General features: G+C 48.4%; 1 protein-coding gene across 1 annotated transcript in view; it reads left to right on the forward strand.

Moving 5' to 3' along the window:
* The window catches only part of ELP1 (elongator acetyltransferase complex subunit 1), a 754,242-nt gene that overhangs the window by 638,649 nt on the left and 93,358 nt on the right, over window positions 1-22,235 (forward strand). Inside the window, exons 32-34 of the mRNA XM_085636502.1 lie at window positions 7,350-7,463; window positions 8,140-8,254; window positions 8,831-8,958. Coding sequence (XP_085492628.1) covers window positions 7,350-7,463; window positions 8,140-8,254; window positions 8,831-8,958 — 357 coding nt within the window. The remainder of the gene's footprint in view (window positions 1-7,349; window positions 7,464-8,139; window positions 8,255-8,830; window positions 8,959-22,235) is intronic.

Consider the following 22,235-nt stretch of genomic DNA (forward strand, 5'->3'; position numbering starts at 1 on the left):
ATTTATTTGGTCCTACAGTGGACACTTCATTAGAAAAAATGAAGAAGGACACTGAAATAGCCAAATCTAAGGGAGCGCTACAAAGTCCATCCAATCGTGGCACATTTTGCCGATCCTTTTACAGGGGAGGCTCAAAGTCCATCCCTACTGACGGGTCCTCTACCTCATATAGAGGCAATAGTTAATCACCCTCTACCAGAGGTTATTTTCAAGGTGGATTTCGTGGAAACAATGGCAAAGGAAGAGGGAAAGGTAATACACACGGCACTTACCCAGTCACAAATAAGCAGTGACTTGTTTCCCCTTTCCCCGATCATTCCACACCTGTCGGGGGACGTCTCTCTTAATTTCTCCCAGTCTGGAATTTAATCACATCAGACAGATGGTTTTTACAAATTATCTAATCTGGTTACTGCCTGGAGCTTACAAGCAACCCTCCAAACATTCCACCCCGAACACACACACCAACTCACTAAATTTACACCTACTCAAACAAGAGGTACAATCTCTTCTGGAAAAAGAAGCTATAGAACCTGTCCCACTACAATATCAGGGAACAGGGGTGCACTCTCTTTATTTTCTCATTCCCAAAAAGGACGGTTCTCTGAGGCCTATATTAGACTTCAGAGAATTAAACCTCTATATTCAATCAGATCACTTCCATATGGTCACTCTCCAACACATACTTCCTCTGTTACAACAAGGCGACTTTATGTCCACTCTGGACTGAAAGGACGCGTACTTCAATATTCCAATACATCTGAAAGAAACACGTGAGTTCGATTCCTCACCTTAGAATATCCCCAGGTGTCCGGCTGGATCCGGAAAGATTTTTTGTCAGCAATACCCTTGCGCGTTGCTAGGCGTCGTCTGCCGGTGTCGTGATCGCCGGTATGACGTCGTCGGAGTACTTAGACGCCGCCCTCGCGCGCTGACGTCAGTTCTTCTTTTTTCCGTGCCAGTAAGCGCCGATCCGGGAACAGCATACCCTTTTAGTCATTTTTTGACTAAACTTTTTTTTAACTCTTTTGGTTCCATTCTCCGTCGACCTCAACTCTGGTGCCGATAGGGATGCCTGGCTTCAAAGCTTGTGCACCTGTCACCGACTGATGTCGGTCACGGATCACCACCGCCTATGCCTCTATTGCCTTGTGGCCGACCACGATGCCGAGTCGTGCCTCGACTGCCGGGCTTTGACGTCGAAGGATAGGCGGGAGCGGTGCCGCAAGCTGCTAGAGTTCCGGTAGTCGGCTCCGCGCCGCTCAAGGTCCTGGTCGAGGAGGAGGTCGAGGGACCGGTCGAGGAGCCGCAGCCATCACCGCTCGTCGGGGTCGAAGTCTTCGCGATCCGGTAAGTCGAAGCATAGCTAGAAGTCGAAGAGGCGGCATCGCTCTTCGGGCTCCCCTCGCCGGTTGCGCGACTCGCCTGAGCGTTTGGGTGGCACCACACGTGCGGCTCTGTCGGAGCCGCAGGAGTCCCATCCGACCCCATACCCTCCGGTCGCTGGGTCTGACACGACTCTGGCAGAGGTCAGGGACTTCCTCGCGGCCATGAGAAACCTGGCTCCGCCGTCGACGCCTGCCGGTGTGCCTTCGGGCCCCGCAGGCTCGACTGGGAGGCCTAGCGAGCTGGCGGCCCCGGCGCCGTCGTCGACTCCGGTCCCGAAACCGCAGGCCCCCGGGGGATCCAGGGCAGGAGGTCTGGGAGGTAGAGGCCTGGATAACCATTTACACCTACTCAAACAAGAGGCACAATTTCTTCTGGAAAAAGAAGCTATAGAACCTGTCCCACTACAATATCAGGGAACAGGGGTGCACTCTCTTTATTTTCTCATTCCCAAAAAGGACGGTTCTCTGAGGCCTATATTAGACTTCAGAGAATTAAACCTCTATATTCAATCAGATCACTTCCATATGGTCACTCTCCAACACATACTTCCTCTGTTACAACAAGGCGACTTTATGTCCACTCTAGACTGAAAGGACGCGTACTTCAATATTCCAATACATCTGAAAGAAACACGTTAGTTAGATTCCTCACCTTGCAAGACTGCAAATGCATCCCCTTCAATAATGTTTAGCATGTCAGTGGAATCAGTCTCACGGTCTATTGACAGATCTGGTGTTGGTGGATGGCCGCACTCATCGCTCTCTGCAGTGGTGGAATCCACACAACCTTACAAAGGGGTGGCCTTTCATCGATCCAATTCCACAGACAGTGCTAACAGCAGACGCATCGCTCACTGGTTGGGGAGCTCATCTCCAAACTAACACAATTCAAGGATTGTGAAGTCAAAAGAAAAAGCTTCTCCACATAAATCATCTGGAGCTTTTAGCAGTCTTCTTAGTGCTCAAAGCCTTCCAAACTCACCTTGTAGGCAAAGCTGTCCCGATACGCACAGACAACATAACAGCAATGTATTACATACAGAAACAGGGAGGAACACACTCTCTCCAACTGTCACACCTTGCACAAGACATTTGGAGATGGGCCATTTTTATCTCTTAGCGGAACACCTCGCAGGAGTGAACAATCAGATTGCAGATCTCCCCAGCAGACAGAGACAACAAATTCACGAATGGGAACTTCACCCTCAAGTTCTCCTCTCCTTCTTTCTGATGTTGGGCATTCCAGACATAGATCTGTTCGCCACACACCAAAACGCAAAATGCCCAAACTTCGCCCTCAGGTCTCCACACCCGTTATCCAAAGGCAATGCTCTATGGATGAACTGGTCAGGGATATTTGCTTACGCTTTTTCGCCTCTCCCACTCATTCCACTAGTGGTTCAGAAGCTCAGGCAAACATCCCTCACACTAATTTTTATAGCTCACACTTGGGCTCGCCAACCTTGGTTCACTACCGTCTTAAAACTATCAGTACTTCCTCATCAAAAGCTACATCTCACATCCAGTCTCCTCATGCAGAGCCATGGAGATATAAGACATCAATCAATCAATTAATCAATCAGAGTACTTGTAAAGCGCGCTACTTACCCGTGAGGGTCTCAAGGCGCTGAGGGGAGGGGAGGGTGCTGCTACTGTTCAAAGAGCCAAGTCTTGAGGAGTCTTCTGAAGGTAAGTAGGTCTTGGGTCTGCCGTATGTGGGTAGGGAGGGTGTTCCAAGTCTTGGCGGTGAGGTAGGAGAAGGATCTGCCGCCGGAGGTCATACGTTGGATGCGGGGCACAGTGGCGAGGGCGAGGCTGGCGGAGCGGAGCTGGCGGGTGGGGGTGTGGAAGCTGAGTCTGCTGTTCAGGTAGGCTGGTCCGATGTTGTGGAGTGCCTTGGCTGCGTGAGTGAGGAGCTTGACGGTGATCCTCTTGTCGACGGGGAGCCAGTGTAGGTCTCTCAGGTGGGGGGTGATGTTTTGGATGCGTTGTAGTCGTCGTAGGTGTTTGGCTGGGATTCCTGCGTAGAGTGCGTTGCCGTAGTCCAGTCTGCTGCTGACGAGGGCATGTGTCACCGTTCTTCTTTTTTCGGTCGGGATCCACTTGTAGATCCTGCGGAGCATGCAGAGGGTGTTGTTGCAGGAGGAGGAGACGGATTGACCTGTTTAGCCATGGAGAGGGAGGAGTCGAGGATGAATCCTAGGTTGCGTGCATGGTCGGTGGGTGTTGGTGCTGTTTCCATTGTGGTCTGCCACCAGGAGTCGTCCCAGGCTGAGGGGGTGGGTCCGAGGATGAGGACCTCCGTCTTGTCCGAGTTCAGCTTCAGACGGCTGCTCCTCATCCAGTCGGCGATGGCCTTCATTCCCTCGTGGAGGTTGGTTTTGGCGGTGTGTGGGTCCTTGGTGAGGGAGAGGATGAGCTGGGTGTCGTCGGCGTAGGAGATGATGTTGAGGTCGTGATGGCGGGCCACTCGTGCGAGGGGGGCCATGTAGACATTGAACAGCGTCGGGCTGAGCCCTGGGGGACGCCACAGATGATGTCGATGGCTTCGGATCGGAAGGGTGGGAGACGGACTCTCTGGGTCCTGCCTGAGAGGAAGGATGTGGTCCAGTCAAGAGCCTTCTCTTGGATTCCGGCTTCTAGGAGGCGTGTCTTTAGAGTGCGATGGCATACTGTGTCGAAGGCGGCTGACAAGTCCAAGAGGATGAGGGCTGTTGTTTCGCCGTTGTCTAGTTGGCGCCTGATGTCGTCTGTGGCGGCGATGAGGGCTGTCTCGGTGCTGTGGTTGTGTCTGAATCCGGACTGGGACGGGTCTAAGATGTTGTTGTCTTCCAGGTGTCGGGCCAATTGCATGTTGACGATTTTCTCGATGACCTTAGCCGAGAACGGGAGCAGGGAGATGGGCCGGAAGTTCTTGAGGTCCTTGGGGTCCGTTTTGGGCTTTTTGAGGAGGGCGTTGATTTCGTCGTGCTTCCAGCTTTCCGGGAATGACGCTGTTTCGAAGGAGATGTTGATGACCTTCCGTAGTTGGGGTGCGATGGCTGCGTCTGCTTTGTTGAATATGTGGTGTGGGCACGGGTCTGACGGAGATCCTGAGTGGATGGAGTTCATGACCTTGCGTGTCTCGTCGTCGTTGATGTTGGACCAGGAGGTCAGGCGGTTGGCGCTGGTGGTGTTCACAGGGGAGGTGGCGTCTGTCGTGGTCGGGTCGGTCGAGGTGTTGAAGCTGTCGTGGATGTCAGCGATCTTGCAGTGGCAGAAGATGGCGAGTGAATCGCACAGTTCTTGTGAGATCAGGATGTCGTTGGTCCAGATCCCAAACCTCTCAATCTTGAAATTTGGCCCCAGAAGTCATCGAGTTTAGTTATCTAAATCTTCCTCCAGATCGCATGAATATTATTAAGGAGGCTAGAAGACCTACTACAAGAGCTTGTTATGCAGCAAAATGGAAGCAGTTTGTTATTTATTGTAATAACAACCATGTCAATCCACTTGATGCTTCTATTCAAAATATTATTTATCTGCTACATTTACAACGTTCAAATTTAGCGTACACGTCTATACGCTTACATCTCGCTTCAATAGCTGATTATCTTCAAAATAGACAACACCTGCCCGCTATTAAAGCTTTCATGGAAGGACTCAAAAGAATTATTCTTCCAAAACTTCCACCTGCCCAGTGTGGAATCTTAATATTGTCCTTACCAGGCTAATGGGTCCGCCCTTCGAGCCTATACATAAATGTGAACTATAGTTTCTCATTGCTTTCACATCACTCAGGAGAGTGAGTGAGCTTCAGGCATTAACCATAGAAGAACCATTTTTACAAGTACACCAAAACAAAGTGGTTCTTCGTACTAATCCTACATTTTTACCTAAAGTAGTTTCTGCTTTCCACATCAACCAATCTGTTGAGTTGTTTGTGTTCTTTCCTCAACCAGATTATGTGGCAGAACGTGCTCTACACACTTAAGATGTTAAAAGAGCATTGATGTATTACATAGAAAGAACAAAATCTTTTCGTAAGACTAAACAACTTTTTGTTGCTTTTGCTCCACCACACAAAGGCAATCCCATTTCTAAATCAGGTATTGCACGATGGATAGTTAAATGTATTCAGATATGTTATGCAAAAGCAAAGAGAACTTTACCAATTCCCCCTAGAGCGCATTCCACTTGTGAACTAGGGGCTTCTATGGCTTTCTTAGGAAATATTCTCATAGATGACATCTGTAAAGCTGCAACATGGTCTACACCACACACATTGACAAAACACTATTGTGTAGATGTGTTAGCCAGACAACAAGCTAATGTAGGCCAGGCAGTTTTAAGTACACTATTTCAAACCACTGCAAAAGCTACAGGTTAAGCCACCACTTTGGGAGATTACTGCTGTAAAGTCTATGCATAGCATGTGATCTACAGCTCACAGGCCTCGAACGGAAAATGCTACTTACCCAGTATGCATCTGCTCTTGGAATGTAGAGCTGTAGAGTCACATGCTGCCCACCAACCTCCTCCGGTTACCTGTATCTGTTTCAGTCCTATCTTACTTAGATAATTACACATGGACATCTCTATTCTACTCTTACTTACTCCATTCTCACCATCTGCGGGAAAACAATCTAACAATGGAGTCGATGCCCATTCGCACTATCACCAAAAGGTGGAGTCACCTACCTCGCGACTCGAAAGACTTATTCGAACAAAACAAAGTGCAAACGTCCGGGCTCAACACCAAATGGTGATCTATGCATAGCATCTGACTCTACAGCTATACATGCCAATAACAGATGCATACTGGGTAAGTAGCATTTTCCATATATATATATACACACAGATAGATGGATGGATGGATGGATGGATGGATGGATGGATGGATAGATAGATAGATAGATAGATAGATAGATAGATAGATAGATAGATAGATAGATAGATAGATAGATAGATAGATAGATAGATAGATAGATAGATAGATATCAAGGATTGGAAAAACAAGTATGGTCTGGCCTTGGTCAGCATGCAGTGGTATTTATTTTATGTATCCATTTTGCAGACATGTTCAATATGTAAAACAAATGTCAAATATATATAACAAATATTTAAAATATATAAAAATGAAACGATTTCCCAGCAGCCCTTGCCTGGCTTTTTCAGGCGGATGTGCCTGTGAACGGGAAAATGCAGTCACTCACAGTGCAAGCAAGCCAGTGCAAGAACTTGGCTGAACTATTGTCCCATGCTGTGGAAACAAAATATCAATTACATTTGAACAGACAAATCAATGAAGAAGGTTAATCAGAAGCCTCTTTATGTATGTATGTATATATTTGTGCAATTTTGTTATGAATTATTTAAAAAACATGACACAGTGAGGCAGCTAAAGCTATCTCTAGGCCAGGCATTTAAAAAAAAAACATTACTGACAGTAAATGCTTTGTTCTCATGCTCATTTTAACTTTTGTACCTTGCTTTTTGGTGCAGTTCCCATTACAGAAAAAAGCATTCCAGTTGATCTTAAATATACCCAAACGTTTTAGTTGCAGTAGTTTGCTGAAAGTGTTCTAGAACCCCAGATATCCGGGCAGGCTTCTACTTTATAAGGCTGCTCACTAAGGAGCAGGGTAGGTCTTACTGGTACGAGTCGTAGAATTTGTCTGTGTAGAGACCGAACCAGTTCTGACCATCTTGCTTGTGAATGTGGGCGCTCATTTGCTCCGACTTAGAGGTGGCAATAGGGAATCCGCATTGGAATTCGGACATGTAAAGACAAGAAGGTTCCACATGTAGCTTTGGAGCACTTTCAGTTTTTTGACTTGTAATGGTACCATCCCACACATTGTGAATATAGAAAGTCTAAGCACTAAGTACAGAAGTAACAACAGTTTTTAAGTGATCTCTTCCTGTTAATTAGATTTCTTGTAAACCACAATTTCATTCTATTTTTTTTACCTCTTGCAGCTCAAAGGAATCACTTGGTCTTCTTGGAGTCACAGAAAACAACATTCACTCAGCATAAGGCACGGCTTTCGGTCGTAAGAGAATTAAAAGAGAAAGCAAGTCAAGGATTGCTAGGTATCACTTCATTTTCTTTCCAGATCCTCATACTGATTGTGTTGTTGAAATTATAAATCTGTACAAAATCTGGAGATGAGCCCCTATTTCATTCTTCCGCCTGACACAAAGCATATGGATATGGAATGAAAATCTAAGAAGTAACTTGCTGGCAAGATACACGCATAGAGTTGCTGGTGCTTCGGCATGATCACTGGTGATAAATGGTCACAACATGGTTCTTTGACTGCTGCTTGTGTAAAATCATATAACATGCAGCAGAAGTTCATTCTAGTCATTAATGCACTGAACTTATGGATGTGTTATAGGGGGAGGCGGAGTGTCACAGTTCTGCAGTATTTTTGTTTTTTCATCATTGCTTATTTGAGTGGTCTACAAAGTGTACTGCTTGTTGACATGCAGAAGTTGAATGCTTTTACTGAAATTATGTGAAGTAAATGCATAGGACATGTATTTGGACTGCAAAAGCCTTAATCATATTTGTCTTGCATGTTAAATTTGTTTGTTTCATCTTCTACTATTTGTCTTTTCAGCGCCTGCACTAATAGTACTTACAGTGCACAATATTTTAATGTGCCCATGCACATTTGTATTGTTTCTATTGCTAGTCTAGCATACTAAATGTGATAGCACTTCTCACGGCTTTTGGTTCACTTTCTTGCATACTGCTTTACAGATGAAGAGGTACAGGAATGTCCTGAGACTGACCTTATCTCAGAAAGTGGCAGCAGCATCATGACAGCAAGCGAGGCGAGCAGCAAATACACACATAGCAACTCCAGAATCTCATCGTATGTACCTTTTGTATTTGATGGAGTAAAGTTATTATTTATGATTGTTGCATTTGTTTTACAACTCTTGAAGGTGAGTGAAGTAGAGTGCATGTTACTCCCATCTCCCAATACATATTGACATGGTGACCTATTAGATATGAAACATTATTTAACTCTAGATGTTATTTGCTATGTTTTCCAAGATGGAGAAATGTATTGAAGGTCTTAACATAGAGCTGACCTTCTCTAGTGGTCTTGAGCCTCTTCTAATAGTTTCTGGACTTATTTCCTACTAATGTTCATCACTCTTAGACTTCCCAACCTCCACCTGTTGACAGGGACATGGACCAGTTATGAAGAAATGCTGACAGCTTTCTTCATTGAGTGTAACTGTTTGTGCAAATTAGGGAAGGACTGTACTTTTTAAAATGCTCTGAGCTCCAAGAGCAGACTTTCATTTCCAATCAGATAATTTAAAATTACCAACATAAACCCCAGTCTTGAGCATTATTTTAACTGAAACTATCTACCTTATATAGTGCTTTATAGCTACTAAGCATTTGAAATTAAATCCCCTTTATGGATCTATTTTAGGAGGTCTTCAAAGAATCGTCGAAAGGCAGAACGCAAGAGACACAGCCTAAAGGAAGGAAGCCCACTGGAAGATGTAGCACTTCTGGAGGCCTTGTGTGAAAACATTAAGACAGTTGACAAACTAAGGGGTATATTTTGGATGTTTTATTAATTGCAACTTTTTCCCTCAAGCCAAGTTTTTATCTCTACTGCATATCCCTTTAATCATTGCTCCTTTTCCTAGACTGCATATTTATCGCTGGATCTTATGTTTTGCAATCCTGTTTACAATCTGGTGCTGTTCATGCTTCTTAGTGAGTGTCTTATATCAGGATTCAGTGGTTGAAGTAACAAACTGCTGGTCTTAACATTCAGCTCTTAGTGGCATTCACTGAGATCTTCTAAGTTACAAATATTACCACTGTGCTGAACTGCGTTTTGTTTAAACAAGGTATATGTTTCAGTGTTTGTTTTAAATAAGGTTAGGATTAAATACTAAGATCACTAATTTTGCAGTAGTATTGAAAAAAAATAAAAATGTTCAGAATTATCTTCAATTAAAGTGATTTTATGGTTACAAACGAAAGCTGTAATATCACTTACATTCGCCATTTATGGTGAGCTACACCACCAGAACTCCCCCTTCCACTGCTCATAACATCACTAGTGGCATAACATATGAATTGACCAGTAATCATCTGAGTTCTTGCCTACACATAAAACCTTGCAATCCAAAACAGTTTTTTTAAATGGATAGTATTGATATAAAGGTTGCAGTAACTCTAACCATTTATGACTGTCCCCTTACACATGAAAAGTGGTTATGGCTTGACAATGAACAGATAACTTCCAAAGGATTGCAGTGGATAAAAAAGTGGACTGAAATATGGCCCAAGTATTTACCAGTAGCTGAGATTAATACAAGAACTTCACCCATCGTTTATTGTTTTTCTAAGTGAGACACAGTGGGTGCGACGGAAATCCCCAGGCATGTGCCCCATGCTCACTATTCCACAGGTCTAAAGCTGCATCTCAGTGATGAGGCCTAAATCATTCTAAAGGCAAGACAGCTTTGGGCCCATGGTAGCTGCCCATTTTTTAACAAATGAAGACAAGAGTGTGCATGGGGCACAATTTAACCGCCAGACTGGGCACAGAACAAGTGGCCCTGTGAAGATTTTCCTCAAAAAGGCAATTTTGTTTTGAAACCCAGGACCTCAGTGGAAAAAAAAAAACAATCACCACAGTTGTGGCGAAGTTGCCCCAGGCTTACCGTTGGCCCACTAAGCACGTTCTTACGCATCCTGATGAACAATATTAATGAACAGGATTGCGGTGCTTTTAATCAAAGGGATGGTATGCTTGTCACACACTCAAAAAATTGATGGTAATGTTACAGCAGATGCTCTTGGCTCTGCAAGCACACGACTGGTTGGCCTCTTCACACCTGCAAGCTTAGTTGTGTGCGCCAATAACTGAACTAGCTAGATATCATCTGACATTTATGGTTGTGTGATCGCTTTTACAGTTGGCTGTGTTCCCCTAAGCCATGCGTCAGCATTATACTTTTTTTTTTTTAAGTTTGTGACTATACTAGTAACCCATTTACAATGACCGGGATCTATGTGTGTCCTTATTTTGATGACTGTCACTTAAAGGTGTTGATCAGCACTTGCCTCACACAAACCTGTCTCCTACGATCACCATTTACACAAAACTGGCTTCTCTGTGAACAAGACATCTTCCTCTCTGACATCCTACTAATGGACTCAGTGCATAGTGGCAGTTCAGGACATCGACCCATCTGTAAGATGTTCCCCCTTAGACAGACAAGTCAATACTCATCTAACGATTTTGACACTCTCAAAAAACTTTGCGGGCAGCCAGATCACTTATTTTTTATCACTCTAGGCCTCATGGCATCTTGCATATTTCTGATAGGGACTTATAACCGCAGATTCCTCATCTTGTGAATTTTCCCAGGCAGCAGTCTGGATCCAGAGATGTTTTTTTAAAAGCAATCTTTTTGCATGTTGATAGTTGGCATCCTACGGCTACACATCGATCTGTTCCACCCTGGATGTGACTTTGAGCCCTTATTTCTGTGCCACCTCTGTATGCTGACATCTGAAAAAGACAATTAGTAGTAGATTCCTTACCTTAGAATTACCGCCAGGCGTCAGACCGGACCCGGAGAAATGTTTTCTTAGCAGTACCCCTGTGCGTCGGTAGGTGGCGTCGGTCAACTCCGCGTCTGCGTCGGCGTCGTGGTCGCCGGGATGACGTCCTGGTATCTACTTAAACGCCACCCCTCCATGCTGACGTCATTTCTTTCTTTTTCCGCGCCAGCCAACGCAGATCCAGAGAGAAGCTTGCCCCTTTTTGTCACTATTTGACAAACCTTTTCAAGTTTTGTTGACCTCTTTTCGAGTCTTCTATCGACTCCTGGTGCGCCAGTCATGTCTCATCGTCCGGGCTTGAAGCATTGTGACTCCTGTCACAAGTTGATGTCTGTTACCGATCCACACCTCGTGTGCCTCTGGTGCCTGGAGCATAACCACGACCCGAAGACGTGCTCTGACTGCCGGGCCATGGCCCGGAAATCTTTGCGGGAGCGGTCCCGAAAGCTTTTAGAGGCTCAGCAGTACACTCCGCGCCTTTCGAAGTCCCAGTCAAGGGGATGGTTGCAGGACCAGTCTCGGAGCCACCACCACTCTTCATCGAAGTGTTAGCACTCCTTGGGTAAGTAGAAGCACAAGAAGAAGGCAAAGAAGCTGACGCGACGGGGATGCAGAGGGTCGTCGTTCTCTGGATCCGCCAGCGGAGCCTGCAGGGTTGACACCGCTCTTCCCTTCCTTTCCGGGAGCCGGAGTGACCCCTGCCCAGCTTCGTCAGTTTTATGAAGCAATGCATGCCATCTTTGAGCAGCCCGACTCCGCCGGCGCGCCTTCAGGTCCCGCGGATTCGGTTGGGGGGCCGAGGCCTTTGGCCCTGGCGGCTCCGGCCCGACGCCGCAGGTCCCCCATGGTTCCAGGCCTGGATCCAGATCGGCCCCGGTCGACCTCACTGGTCCTTTCCCGACGCCGATTCGACAGTCGACGACTCGGACGCAGACGACGCCGGTTGTGTCCCCAGACGGTGTCGACCCCAGTCTCCCTCCAGACTTGAATGCCGAGCTGGACCGACATCGATCGACGCCGGTACCGGAGCCGGAGGGTAACTTTGTGCCCACGTTCTTCCTTGTCATTACCTTTCGCCCTGACTGGCGGCCAGAGGATGAGGAGGAGGACTGGGAGTGGTCTGGTGACCCTGTAACAGACCAGTGGGAGGAGCCAGACTGGATATAGGAACTGGGTGATGCCAGTGGTCTGGATACCTCCCCAGACCGTGGCATGCTTTCTCCCCCTACCGTGGCTACGGAGGAGGAAGCGTCATATGCAGTGGTGTTGCGTAGGGCGGCTGAGGCCTTGGGCCTTGAGCTTCCTATGGTGGCAGTCAGGACTAACCTCCTGACTGAGGTGCTTTAGCCAGCAGCATCCTCTTTGGAGCCCCTGCTGCCATTTAACAAAGCTCTCACTGATGTCCTTTTGGGCTCCTGGTCCAAGCCCAACACAGGGGCTCCTGTGAACAGGAACTTCACCCAATGCCACCGCCCAGCTCCGGGTGACCCACTTTTCCTCTTCCATCAGCCTACCCCTGAGAGCTTGGTGGTTCAAGCCTCGTCTTCAAAAAGTAGCACATTCCCTACAGCTCCACAAGATGGAGAATCCAAGAAGCTGGACCATCTTGGAAAGAATGTTTTCTTCCGCCAGCTTAGGACTGCAATCAGTGAACACTGCATGTCTCTTGGGCCGGTACCAACACTCTGTGTGGGACATGGTTGTGCAAGTGCTGTCACAATGCCCGGAGGAGGCCTGGGCTGTCCTCGCCCTTGCCGTTGCAGAGGGTCGAGATGCAGCAAAGTTCATCATCGGGTGTGGACTGGACACCGCCGACTCACTAGGCAGGACTGTTTCAACGTCAGTAGCACTCAGACGCTACGCCTGGCTGAGAACATCTGGCTTTTTCGGGGGATGTCCAATCTACTCTTTTGGACATGCCCTTCGATGACCGTCGCCTGTTTGGTGACAAGGCAGACAATGCACTTGAGCGTTTTGAGGACTCTTGCAGTCTGCTTTTCGCTGCTTTCGTGTCTACAAAAGGGGTGCCCCACCACGTTCCAACCAGAGCCACAGACTGGCGCAAACTAACCAGCCTCTGCACGGCTGGGTCGGGGGGCCAGTGGGTGGGCCAGTCCAAAACCGCACCCTCTCCCACAGCCTCCACACCATCCTAGTCTGACCGTACAGGGCCACCAACGACCAATGGGCGGCAGGATTTGCCATCACCTCCCCCACTGGTCCACCATCACGTTGGACAGGTGGGTTTTGCAAATAGTCCGAAGGGGCTACTCCCTCCCCTTCGAGACTTCTCCCCCATCCATGCCACGAGTATTTCGACACATGTCGGAGGATCACTTGGCCCTTCTCCGTCAGTAAGTTACGGCTCTCTTGGCAAAGGGAGCCATCGAACGAGTCCCTCAGCCAGAAGTAGGTCATGGCTGTTACTCCCACTACTTTCTGGTGCCCAAGAAGGACAAAGGCCTGCATCCAATCTTGGACCTCAGGGACGTCAACTGCTTCCTCCTGAAGGAGAAGTTCAATCTGTTGACTCAGGTTAAGTTGGACTTGCAGGATGCCTATTTTCACATCCCCGTCCTGCCTGCCCACCGACGTTACTTACGATTCACGGTTTACCACAAGCATTTTCAATTCACCACGCTCCCCTTTGGTCTTACCAGCGCCCCTCGGGTGTTAACGAAAGTGATGGCGGTGGTCTCAGCACATCTGCGAAGATCAGGGGTTCCAGTCTTCCACTATCCGGATGACTGGCTGTTAAAGGCAGGTTCGACCCAGTCGTATCCCACCTTCAGACTACGGAGGACCTCCTGCATTTGCTGGGGTTCACTGTCAACGTGCTGAAGTCACACATGATTTCCTCTAAGAAGCTCCTTTTCATCGGTTCTGGACACAGCGCAGTTTCAGGCCTATCCTCCTGAGCAGCAAGTCCGGGATATTCGGGCTATGATACCGATGTTTCAGCAATTGTCCAGGGTTTCGGTATGACTGACCCTGAAGCTTCTGGGCCTCATGGCCTCCTGCATCCTACTGATGGATCATGCCAGATGACATATGCGGGCTCTGCAGTGAGACCTGAAATTTCAGTGGGCGCAGCATCAGGGCAATTTTTCTGATTGCAGCCAGATCTCGGAGGGCACGGCACACCTACTGCAGCGGTGGCTTTCGAACCAGGTTTGGGTCGCCGGCATATCACTCTCCCTTCCCCAACCAGTGTTCACAGTAGTGCGTCACTTCTGGGACTGGGCAGCCACATGGGATAGGTGGAGATCAGAGGCCTCTGGTCTCCGGCGGAGTTCCAGCTCCATATCAACCTTCTGGAGCTACTGGCGATCCATCTCGCACTGAAGTGCAGGTGTTCACGGACAACACCACCGCCATGTGGTACTGCAACAAATAGGGCAGGGTTGGGGTCGTGGACCCTATGCCAAGAGACTCTCCGCCTCTGGACATGGCTGGAACATCAGGGCATGTCCCTGGTGGTTCAACACCTGGCAGGTTCTCTGAACGCTAGAGCAGCTGAACAAAGCCGCAGATGCGTGATGGATCACGAATGGCGTATTCACTCTGAGGTGGTGCAAGGTCTCTTTGGTCAGTGGGGAGAGCCTTGGTTAGATCTATTCGCCACTGAAGAGAACGCGTAATGTCAGAAGTTCTGCGTGTTGGAATTTCCAAGGCGGCACTCACTCCGCAATGCTTTTCGTTACGAGTGGAGCTGCGGTCTTCGGTACGCTTTTCCGCCTATACCACTTCTACCCAGAGTGCTAAAGTATATCAAGCGTGACCGGGCCCAAGTCATTCTTGTGGCGCCAGACTGGGCACGGAGAGTCTGGTATCCCGAGCTCTTACACATGGCCATCGTTGCTTCGGTCAGACTGCCTCTTCGGGAGGATCTTCTGTCGCAGCAACAGGGGAGGGTCCTCCACCCAAACCTGTCCAGTCTCTACCTCCTTGCGTGCAGATTGAGCAGCGACAGTTGACAGCTTTCGACCTTCCTCCCGAAGTCTGTAATGTAATCTTTGCAGCCAGGCGTCCCTCCACTAAAACGGTATATGCCTGTCGGTGGAACAAATTTGTGGCATGGTGTGTAGCAAAGGCTGTAGATCCCCTTTCTGCCCCCCTTTCTGAGGTTCTCCTCTTCCTTCTTTCTTTGGCCATGCAAGGCTCTGCTCTGGGCACTCTTAAAGGCTATCTTTCAGCCGTTTTGGCCTTTTCTTCAGCTGCCTGATCAGCCTGCTTTTTTCAAATCCCCTATTGTAAATCGTTTTCTTAAGCGTATCACCCACCTCTTTCCTCCTGTTCCTTTCGTGATGCCCCAGTGGGACTTAAATCTGGTCTTAACCTACCTTATGTGCCCTCCCTTCGAGCTGCTACATAATTGCCCTCTCAGGCTCTTAACTCTTAAAACTGCCTTTCTGGTTGCCCTCACCTCTGCTTGCAGAGAGAGTGAGCTCCAAGCTCTTTCATCTGCGCCTCCTTTCCTTGCAGTCCATCCGGACAAGGTTGTTCTCCGCACAACGCCTTCATTCCTTCCCAAAGTGGTTACTTTTTTCCACATAGGTCAGACCACCACTTGACCCACCTTCTTTCCGCCCCCGCATCCTTCCAAGGAGGAGGAGAGACTCCACCATCTGGATCCAAAATGTGCGTTATGATTTTATCTTGATCGCACACGACAATTCTGGGTGGACAATCAACTCTTCGTGGGCTATGCAGGTGCGAAGAAAGGTCGGGCCGTGCCAAAACGAACCATCTCCCGATGGGTAGTTTTTTTCATCAATATTTGCTATTCCTTGGCAAAAAAGGAACCTTTGGTAGGCCTGCGGGCCAACTCCACCAGGGCGACGGCAGCCACTACCGCTTTGGGATGTAGAGTCCCCCTCAGTGACATCTGCCAGGCAGCCACGTGGGCATCACTGCACACGTTCACCAAGCATTACTGCCTGGATAGTCAACTCAGGAGAAACAGCTTCTTTGGCCGTTTGGTTCTCCAGGACTTTCTGGTGTGAATTTGGTTCGCAGACCAACCTCCGGGGTTGGTATTGCTGGGGTATCTTTTCTAAGGTAAGGAATCTATAACTAATGGTATCTTTCAGATGAACAAGTTACTTACCTTCTGTAACGATATATCTGTAAGAGATATATATTAGTTATAGATTCCTTACCACCCCACCCATCCTCCCCGTTCTGCAAACTGACTTCTAGAGTAAGGGACTCCCCATCAGGGCCCTAGGTTGTGCACCAGTTGTCAGTGCCTCGCATGGTTCTGTGCTTTTGGCGTGGAAAGTCATGTACAAAGAACTGATGTCAGTGCACAGGGGGCGGCATCTAAGTAGATACTGCAACGTTATCCTGGCGACCACAACTCCGACGACGGATGCGGAGTCGACCGACGCCACCTACTGACGCGCAGGGGTACTGCTAAGAAAAGAATTCTCCGGAATCAGTCTGACGGGTAATTCTGAGGTTAGGAATCTATAAGTAGTATGTGTCTCTGCAAAACTAGATCCTGTTCCCGAATCTAATCAAAACACTAGAATAAAGATGTATATCACAGTGGGGCATTTTTAATGTGTATACCGTCCCTTTTCAGGGATCATCATATTAGAATAACAAGCATCACAGCGTAAGTCTCTTTGCAATCGAACATTATCGTGGGTCTCTCCTACCCCCGTTTTTCTTTTCCTCGCGTTCACTTCTTTAGCACCCTGTCAGATTTTGTTTCACTTGGTGGATATTTTCGGTGGTCTTCTCACTTGCCTTTAAAAACCTTCTTTTCTTTTCTATTTTATATATCTTGCTGTTCTGATGGTCGCTCTTCAAGCAACAACGACTTTTGGACTAATAGCACTGAATGTCTTCTGAGTGTATATTTCTCTATTGTTGTTGTAGCCCTGAGGAAGTCAATGGGAGATATACCCAAGACGAAACACGTGTTGGCTACATCGGTTACGCCTATATGTTGATACGAACCATCTGTGAAATACCTATGGCTTCTGACTGTGATGACATCCTGAAAATAAAGAAGAACACTGAAATACAGACTCTGGATTAATACTCTTTCTTTGGACTGACTTTTTGATGAAATGATCTTGCCCTTTGCTCGGTACAGGATCTAGTTTTGCAATTTGCTCTCTGTGAACCTTGTCCACAGAGGACACTTGGAAACATTGGTGGCCGTTTCCCTCTTGTTCCCTTGAGCATCTATTGGACACTACTGATGTCTTGGTTATAGTAATGGTATTGCGCGAAGTCTAACCTAGCCACATTTCGAAGTTGTATAGTATATTTCTCTTACAGATATATAGTTACCGAAAGTAAGTAACTTGTTCGTCGGGTCCTGTCTTTCCACACCTTTTGATGTGGGTCCGGAGATCCATTGATTCCAGTCAAATTGACATTTTTCTTTCCCCTACATTTTTTCCCAATGTGCAACGGACTTGACCAGCCAAAAACTTACAGGGTTCAAACCTTGCAAATACTGCAACCGGCAGATGTCGATGACAGATGCCCTCGAGATCTGTTTCTGGTGCCTCAGCGCCAGCCGTTGTGTGAAAGCTGCGCAAAGATGAATAAGAAGGTCATCCGTGACCGCAAAGCCAAACTTGCCATTGCAGAAATCACTCTCTTTCTCCCAGTGAACTTTTTCTTTGAAGTACAGGAGTTTGGGTAAGTTAAAGGAAACATAAGAAGCCACCAAGTCCCTTTCAACACCCAAGTATGTCTAGGCCACTGAGTCCCCACTCCACCCATTCAGATCCAATTATGCGTTTGGTCCTGGTACACCTCCTCTTTACCAGGCCATTGGTGACACCTCAACAACTCCACAAGCTCAAAATGGCCCTAGACCGAATTTTTGGTTCTCCACCAGATCTCTCTGGATCATCGCCTTTGGGTTCAGCCCCATGTTGACCTATAAGAGTCCATGCAGATGTCAGAGGAGCACCTGAAAGACCTGCATTGGCGGCTGCTCAACCACAATTGAACCAGCGGCAGATACCTCTGTCCGCCTCTCTCAACTCTGTGTCTCTGGAAGTGACTGAATGCTTAGGGCATTTCCCTGGTCAACCAGCACCTGGAAGGATCTTTAAATGCCAGGGCAGATGAACTCAGCTCCCTTTGCCCAGCAGATCATGAATAGCAGTTACACTTGGAAGTGTCACAGTGCATCTTCCACCAGTGAGGAGAACCCTGGCTCGATCTGTTCGCACCCACAGAGAATGCTCAGTGTCCAGAATTTTGCATGTTGGATTTCCCAAAGTAATACTAACTCGAAGATGCTTCTATCTCAGCCCGGGCTTGGGACTCCTGTATGCCTTTCCACCCCTACCTCTGCTGCCCAGAGTACCAAACAAAATCAAGAAAGACCAGGCCCAAGTCATCCTAGTGGCCCTGGTCTTGGTGAGGAGAGTAGTACCCTGAACTTGTGGCCGCATTTGATCAGGCTGCACCTTCGGGAGGACCTCCTTACACAGCAGCAAGCCTAGTCCTTTATCCGAGCATGGAGAACTTATACCTCCATGCCGGGAGATTGAGCGGCAACAGTTGATGGCTTCTGATCTCCGTTTTGAGGTAGTTGGTGTTGTCTTGGCAGCCAGGCGTTCATCCACCAAACTTGTGTACGCAGGCCACTAGGAGAAGTTTATCTAGTGTTCCACCATGACCTCTAACCCTTGACATCTTGTTATTTTATCTGTCTTTAGTTGAGCACCGTTTGTGGTGGAAACATTTAGGAGTTATCTTTCGGCCTTTTTGCATTTGCTAAATCAGTCATTACTTTTCAAATCAGCTGTTATGATATGTTTATTGAAAGGGCTAATCCACAAGTTCCCTTCAACACCTTTTGTGATACTGCAATAGTAGCATAATTTTGTACTCATTAACTCATGTACACTCCCTTTGAACAGATGCACAGCTGTCCGCTACACTTGTTGACCATCAAAACTATCTTCCTCATTGCCATTATCTCAGCAACGCTAGTAAGCAAACTCCAGGTGCTATTCGTCCAGCACCCAGACACACATTTCTTCCCGGACAAATTTGTCTTCCGGATGAAGGTATCCTTCTTGCAAAGAGAAGTTAAGCCCTTCCACATTGGGCAGTCCATCACCTTGCCTGCTTTCTATGCTCCACCTCCTCCCTGTAAGAAGGACCGCCTCCACTGTCTTGACCCTACAAAGGCCCTCAGTTTTGCCATTGATCAGACCAGAGACTATCGTTTGGATGATCAACTGTTCGTGCCACTTCTCTAGTGCAAAAAAGGGGAAAGCAGTGCAAAAGAGAACCATCTCCCAATGGATTGTGTTATGGATTAAGATCTGGTATGGGCTAGCCCAAAAGCACCCCTCAGAAAATGTACATGCTCATTCCAGCATAGCAATGCCTGACGCGCGGTTTGCCAGTCTTGGACATCTGCCAGGCTGCTACATGGGCGTCCCTTCACATGTTCCAGAAGCACTGTTGTCTGGACAACCAGGTCTGGCAGGATAGGCATTTCACCCGATCTGTCTTGCAGAATATCCTATTCTGAGCAATTCCACAGACCCACTGCCTGGGGAGATACTGACTTGGAATCTAATCACTATGGTCAAAAGTCTCTATCAGAAGAACAAGTTGCTTAACCTTCGGTAGCCCCCAGTTCTGTGAAATGGACTATACTAGTAACCCATTTACAATGACCGGGATCTATGTGTGTCCTTATTTTGATGACTGTCACTTAAAGGTGTTGATCAGCACTTGCCTCACACAAACCTGTCTCCTACGATCACCATTTACACAAAACTGGCTTCTCTGTGATCAAGACATCTTCCTCTCTGACATCCTACTAATGGACTCAGTGCATAGTGGCAGTTCAGGACATCGACCCATCTGTAAGATGTTCCCCCTTAGACAGACAAGTCAATACTCATCCAATGATTTTGACACTCTCAAAAAACTTTGCGGGCAGCCAGATCACTTATTTTTTATCACTCTAGGCCTCATGGCATCTTGCATATTTCTGATAGGGACTTATAACCGCAGATTCCTCATCTTGTGAATTTTCCCAGGCAGCAGTCTGGATCCAGAGATGTTTTTTTAAAAGCAATCTTTTTGCATGTTGATAGTTGGCATCCTACGGCTACACATCGATCTGTTCCACCCTGGATGTGACTTTGAGCCCTTATTTCTGTGCCACCTCTGTATGCTGACATCTGAAAAAGACAATTAGTAGTAGATTCCTTACCTTAGAATTACCGCCAGGCGTCAGACTGGACCCGGAGAAATGTTTTCTTAGCAGTACCCCTGTGCGTCGGTAGGTGGCGTCGGTCAACTCCGCGTCTGCGTCGGCGTCGTGGTCGCCGGGATGACGTCCTGGTATCTACTTAAACGCCACCCCTCCATGCTGACGTCATTTCTTTCTTTTTCCGCGCCAGCCAACGCAGATCCAGAGAGAAGCTTGCCCCTTTTTGTCACTATTTGACAAACCTTTTCAAGTTTTGTTGACCTCTTTTCGAGTCTTCTATCGACTCCTGGTGCGCCAGTCATGTCTCATCGTCCGGGCTTGAAGCATTGTGACTCCTGTCACAAGTTGATGTCTGTTACCGATCCACACCTCATGTGCCTCTGGTGCCTGGAGCATAACCACGACCCGAAGACGTGCTCTGACTGCCGGGCCATGGCCCGGAAATCTTTGCGGGAGCGGTCCCGAAAGCTTTTAGAGGCTCAGCAGTACACTCCGCGCCTTTCGAAGTCCCAGTCAAGGGGATGGTTGCAGGACCAGTCTCGGAGCCACCACCACTCTTCATCGAAGTGTTAGCACTCCTTGGGTAAGTAGAAGCACAAGAAGAAGGCAAAGAAGCTGACGCGACGGGGATGCAGAGGGTCGTCGTTCTCTGGATCCGCCAGCAGAGCCTGCAGGGTTGACACCGCTCTTCCCTTCCTTTCCGGGAGCCGGAGTGACCCCTGCCCAGCTTCGTCAGTCTTATGAAGCAATGCATGCCATCTTTGAGCAGCCCGACTCCGCCGGCGCGCCTTCAGGTCCCGCGGATTCGGTTGGGGGGCCGAGGCCTTTGGCCCTGGCGGCTCCGGCCCGACGCCGCAGGTCCCCCATGGTTCCAGGCCTGGATCCAGATCGGCCCCGGTCGACCTCACTGGTCCTTTCCCGACGCCGATTCGACAGTCGACGACTCGGACGCAGACGACGCCGGTTGTGTCCCCAGACGGTGTCGACCCCAGTCTCCCTCCAGACTTGAATGCCGAGCTGGACCGACATCGATCGACGCCGGTACCGGAGCCGGAGGGTAACTTTGTGCCCACGTTCTTCCTTGTCATTACCTTTCGCCCTGACTGGCGGCCAGAGGATGAGGAGGAGGACTGGGAGTGGTCTGGTGACCCTGTAACAGACCAGTGGGAGGAGCCAGACTGGATATAGGAACTGGGTGATGCCAGTGGTCTGGATACCTCCCCAGACCGTGGCATGCTTTCGCCCCCTACCGTGGCTACGGAGGAGGAAGCGTCATATGCAGTGGTGTTGCGTAGGGCGGCTGAGGCCTTGGGCCTTGAGCTTCCTATGGTGGCAGTCAGGACTAACCTCCTGACTGAGGTGCTTTAGCCAGCAGCATCCTCTTTGGAGCCCCTGCTGCCATTTAACAAAGCTCTCACTGATGTCCTTTTGGGCTCCTGGTCCAAGCCCAACACAGGGGCTCCTGTGAACAGGAACTTCACCCGATGCCACCGCCCAGCTCCGGGTGACCCACTTTTCCTCTTCCATCAGCCTACCCCTGAGAGCTTGGTGGTTCAAGCCTCGTCTTCAAAAAGTAGCACATTCCCTACAGCTCCACAAGATGGAGAATCCAAGAAGCTGGACCATCTTGGAAAGAATGTTTTCTTCCGCCAGCTTAGGACTGCAATCAGTGAACACTGCATGTCTCTTGGGCCGGTACCAACACTCTGTGTGGGACATGGTTGTGCAAGTGCTGTCACAATGCCCGGAGGAGGCCTGGGCTGTCCTCGCCCTTGCCGTTGCAGAGGGTCGAGATGCAGCAAAGTTCATCATCGGGTGTGGACTGGACACCGCCGACTCACTAGGCAGGACAGTTTCAACGTCAGTAGCACTCAGACGCTACGCCTGGCTGAGAACATCTGGCTTTTTCGGGGGATGTCCAATCTACTCTTTTGGACATGCCCTTCGATGACAGTCGCCTGTTTGGTGACAAGGCAGACAATGCACTTGAGCGTTTTGAGGACTCTTGCAGTCTGCTTTTCGCTGC

Source organism: Triturus cristatus, chromosome 2_1 (assembly GCF_964204655.1).
Source record: "Triturus cristatus chromosome 2_1, aTriCri1.1, whole genome shotgun sequence".
In the NCBI taxonomy this organism is placed as follows: Eukaryota; Metazoa; Chordata; class Amphibia; order Caudata; family Salamandridae; genus Triturus; species Triturus cristatus.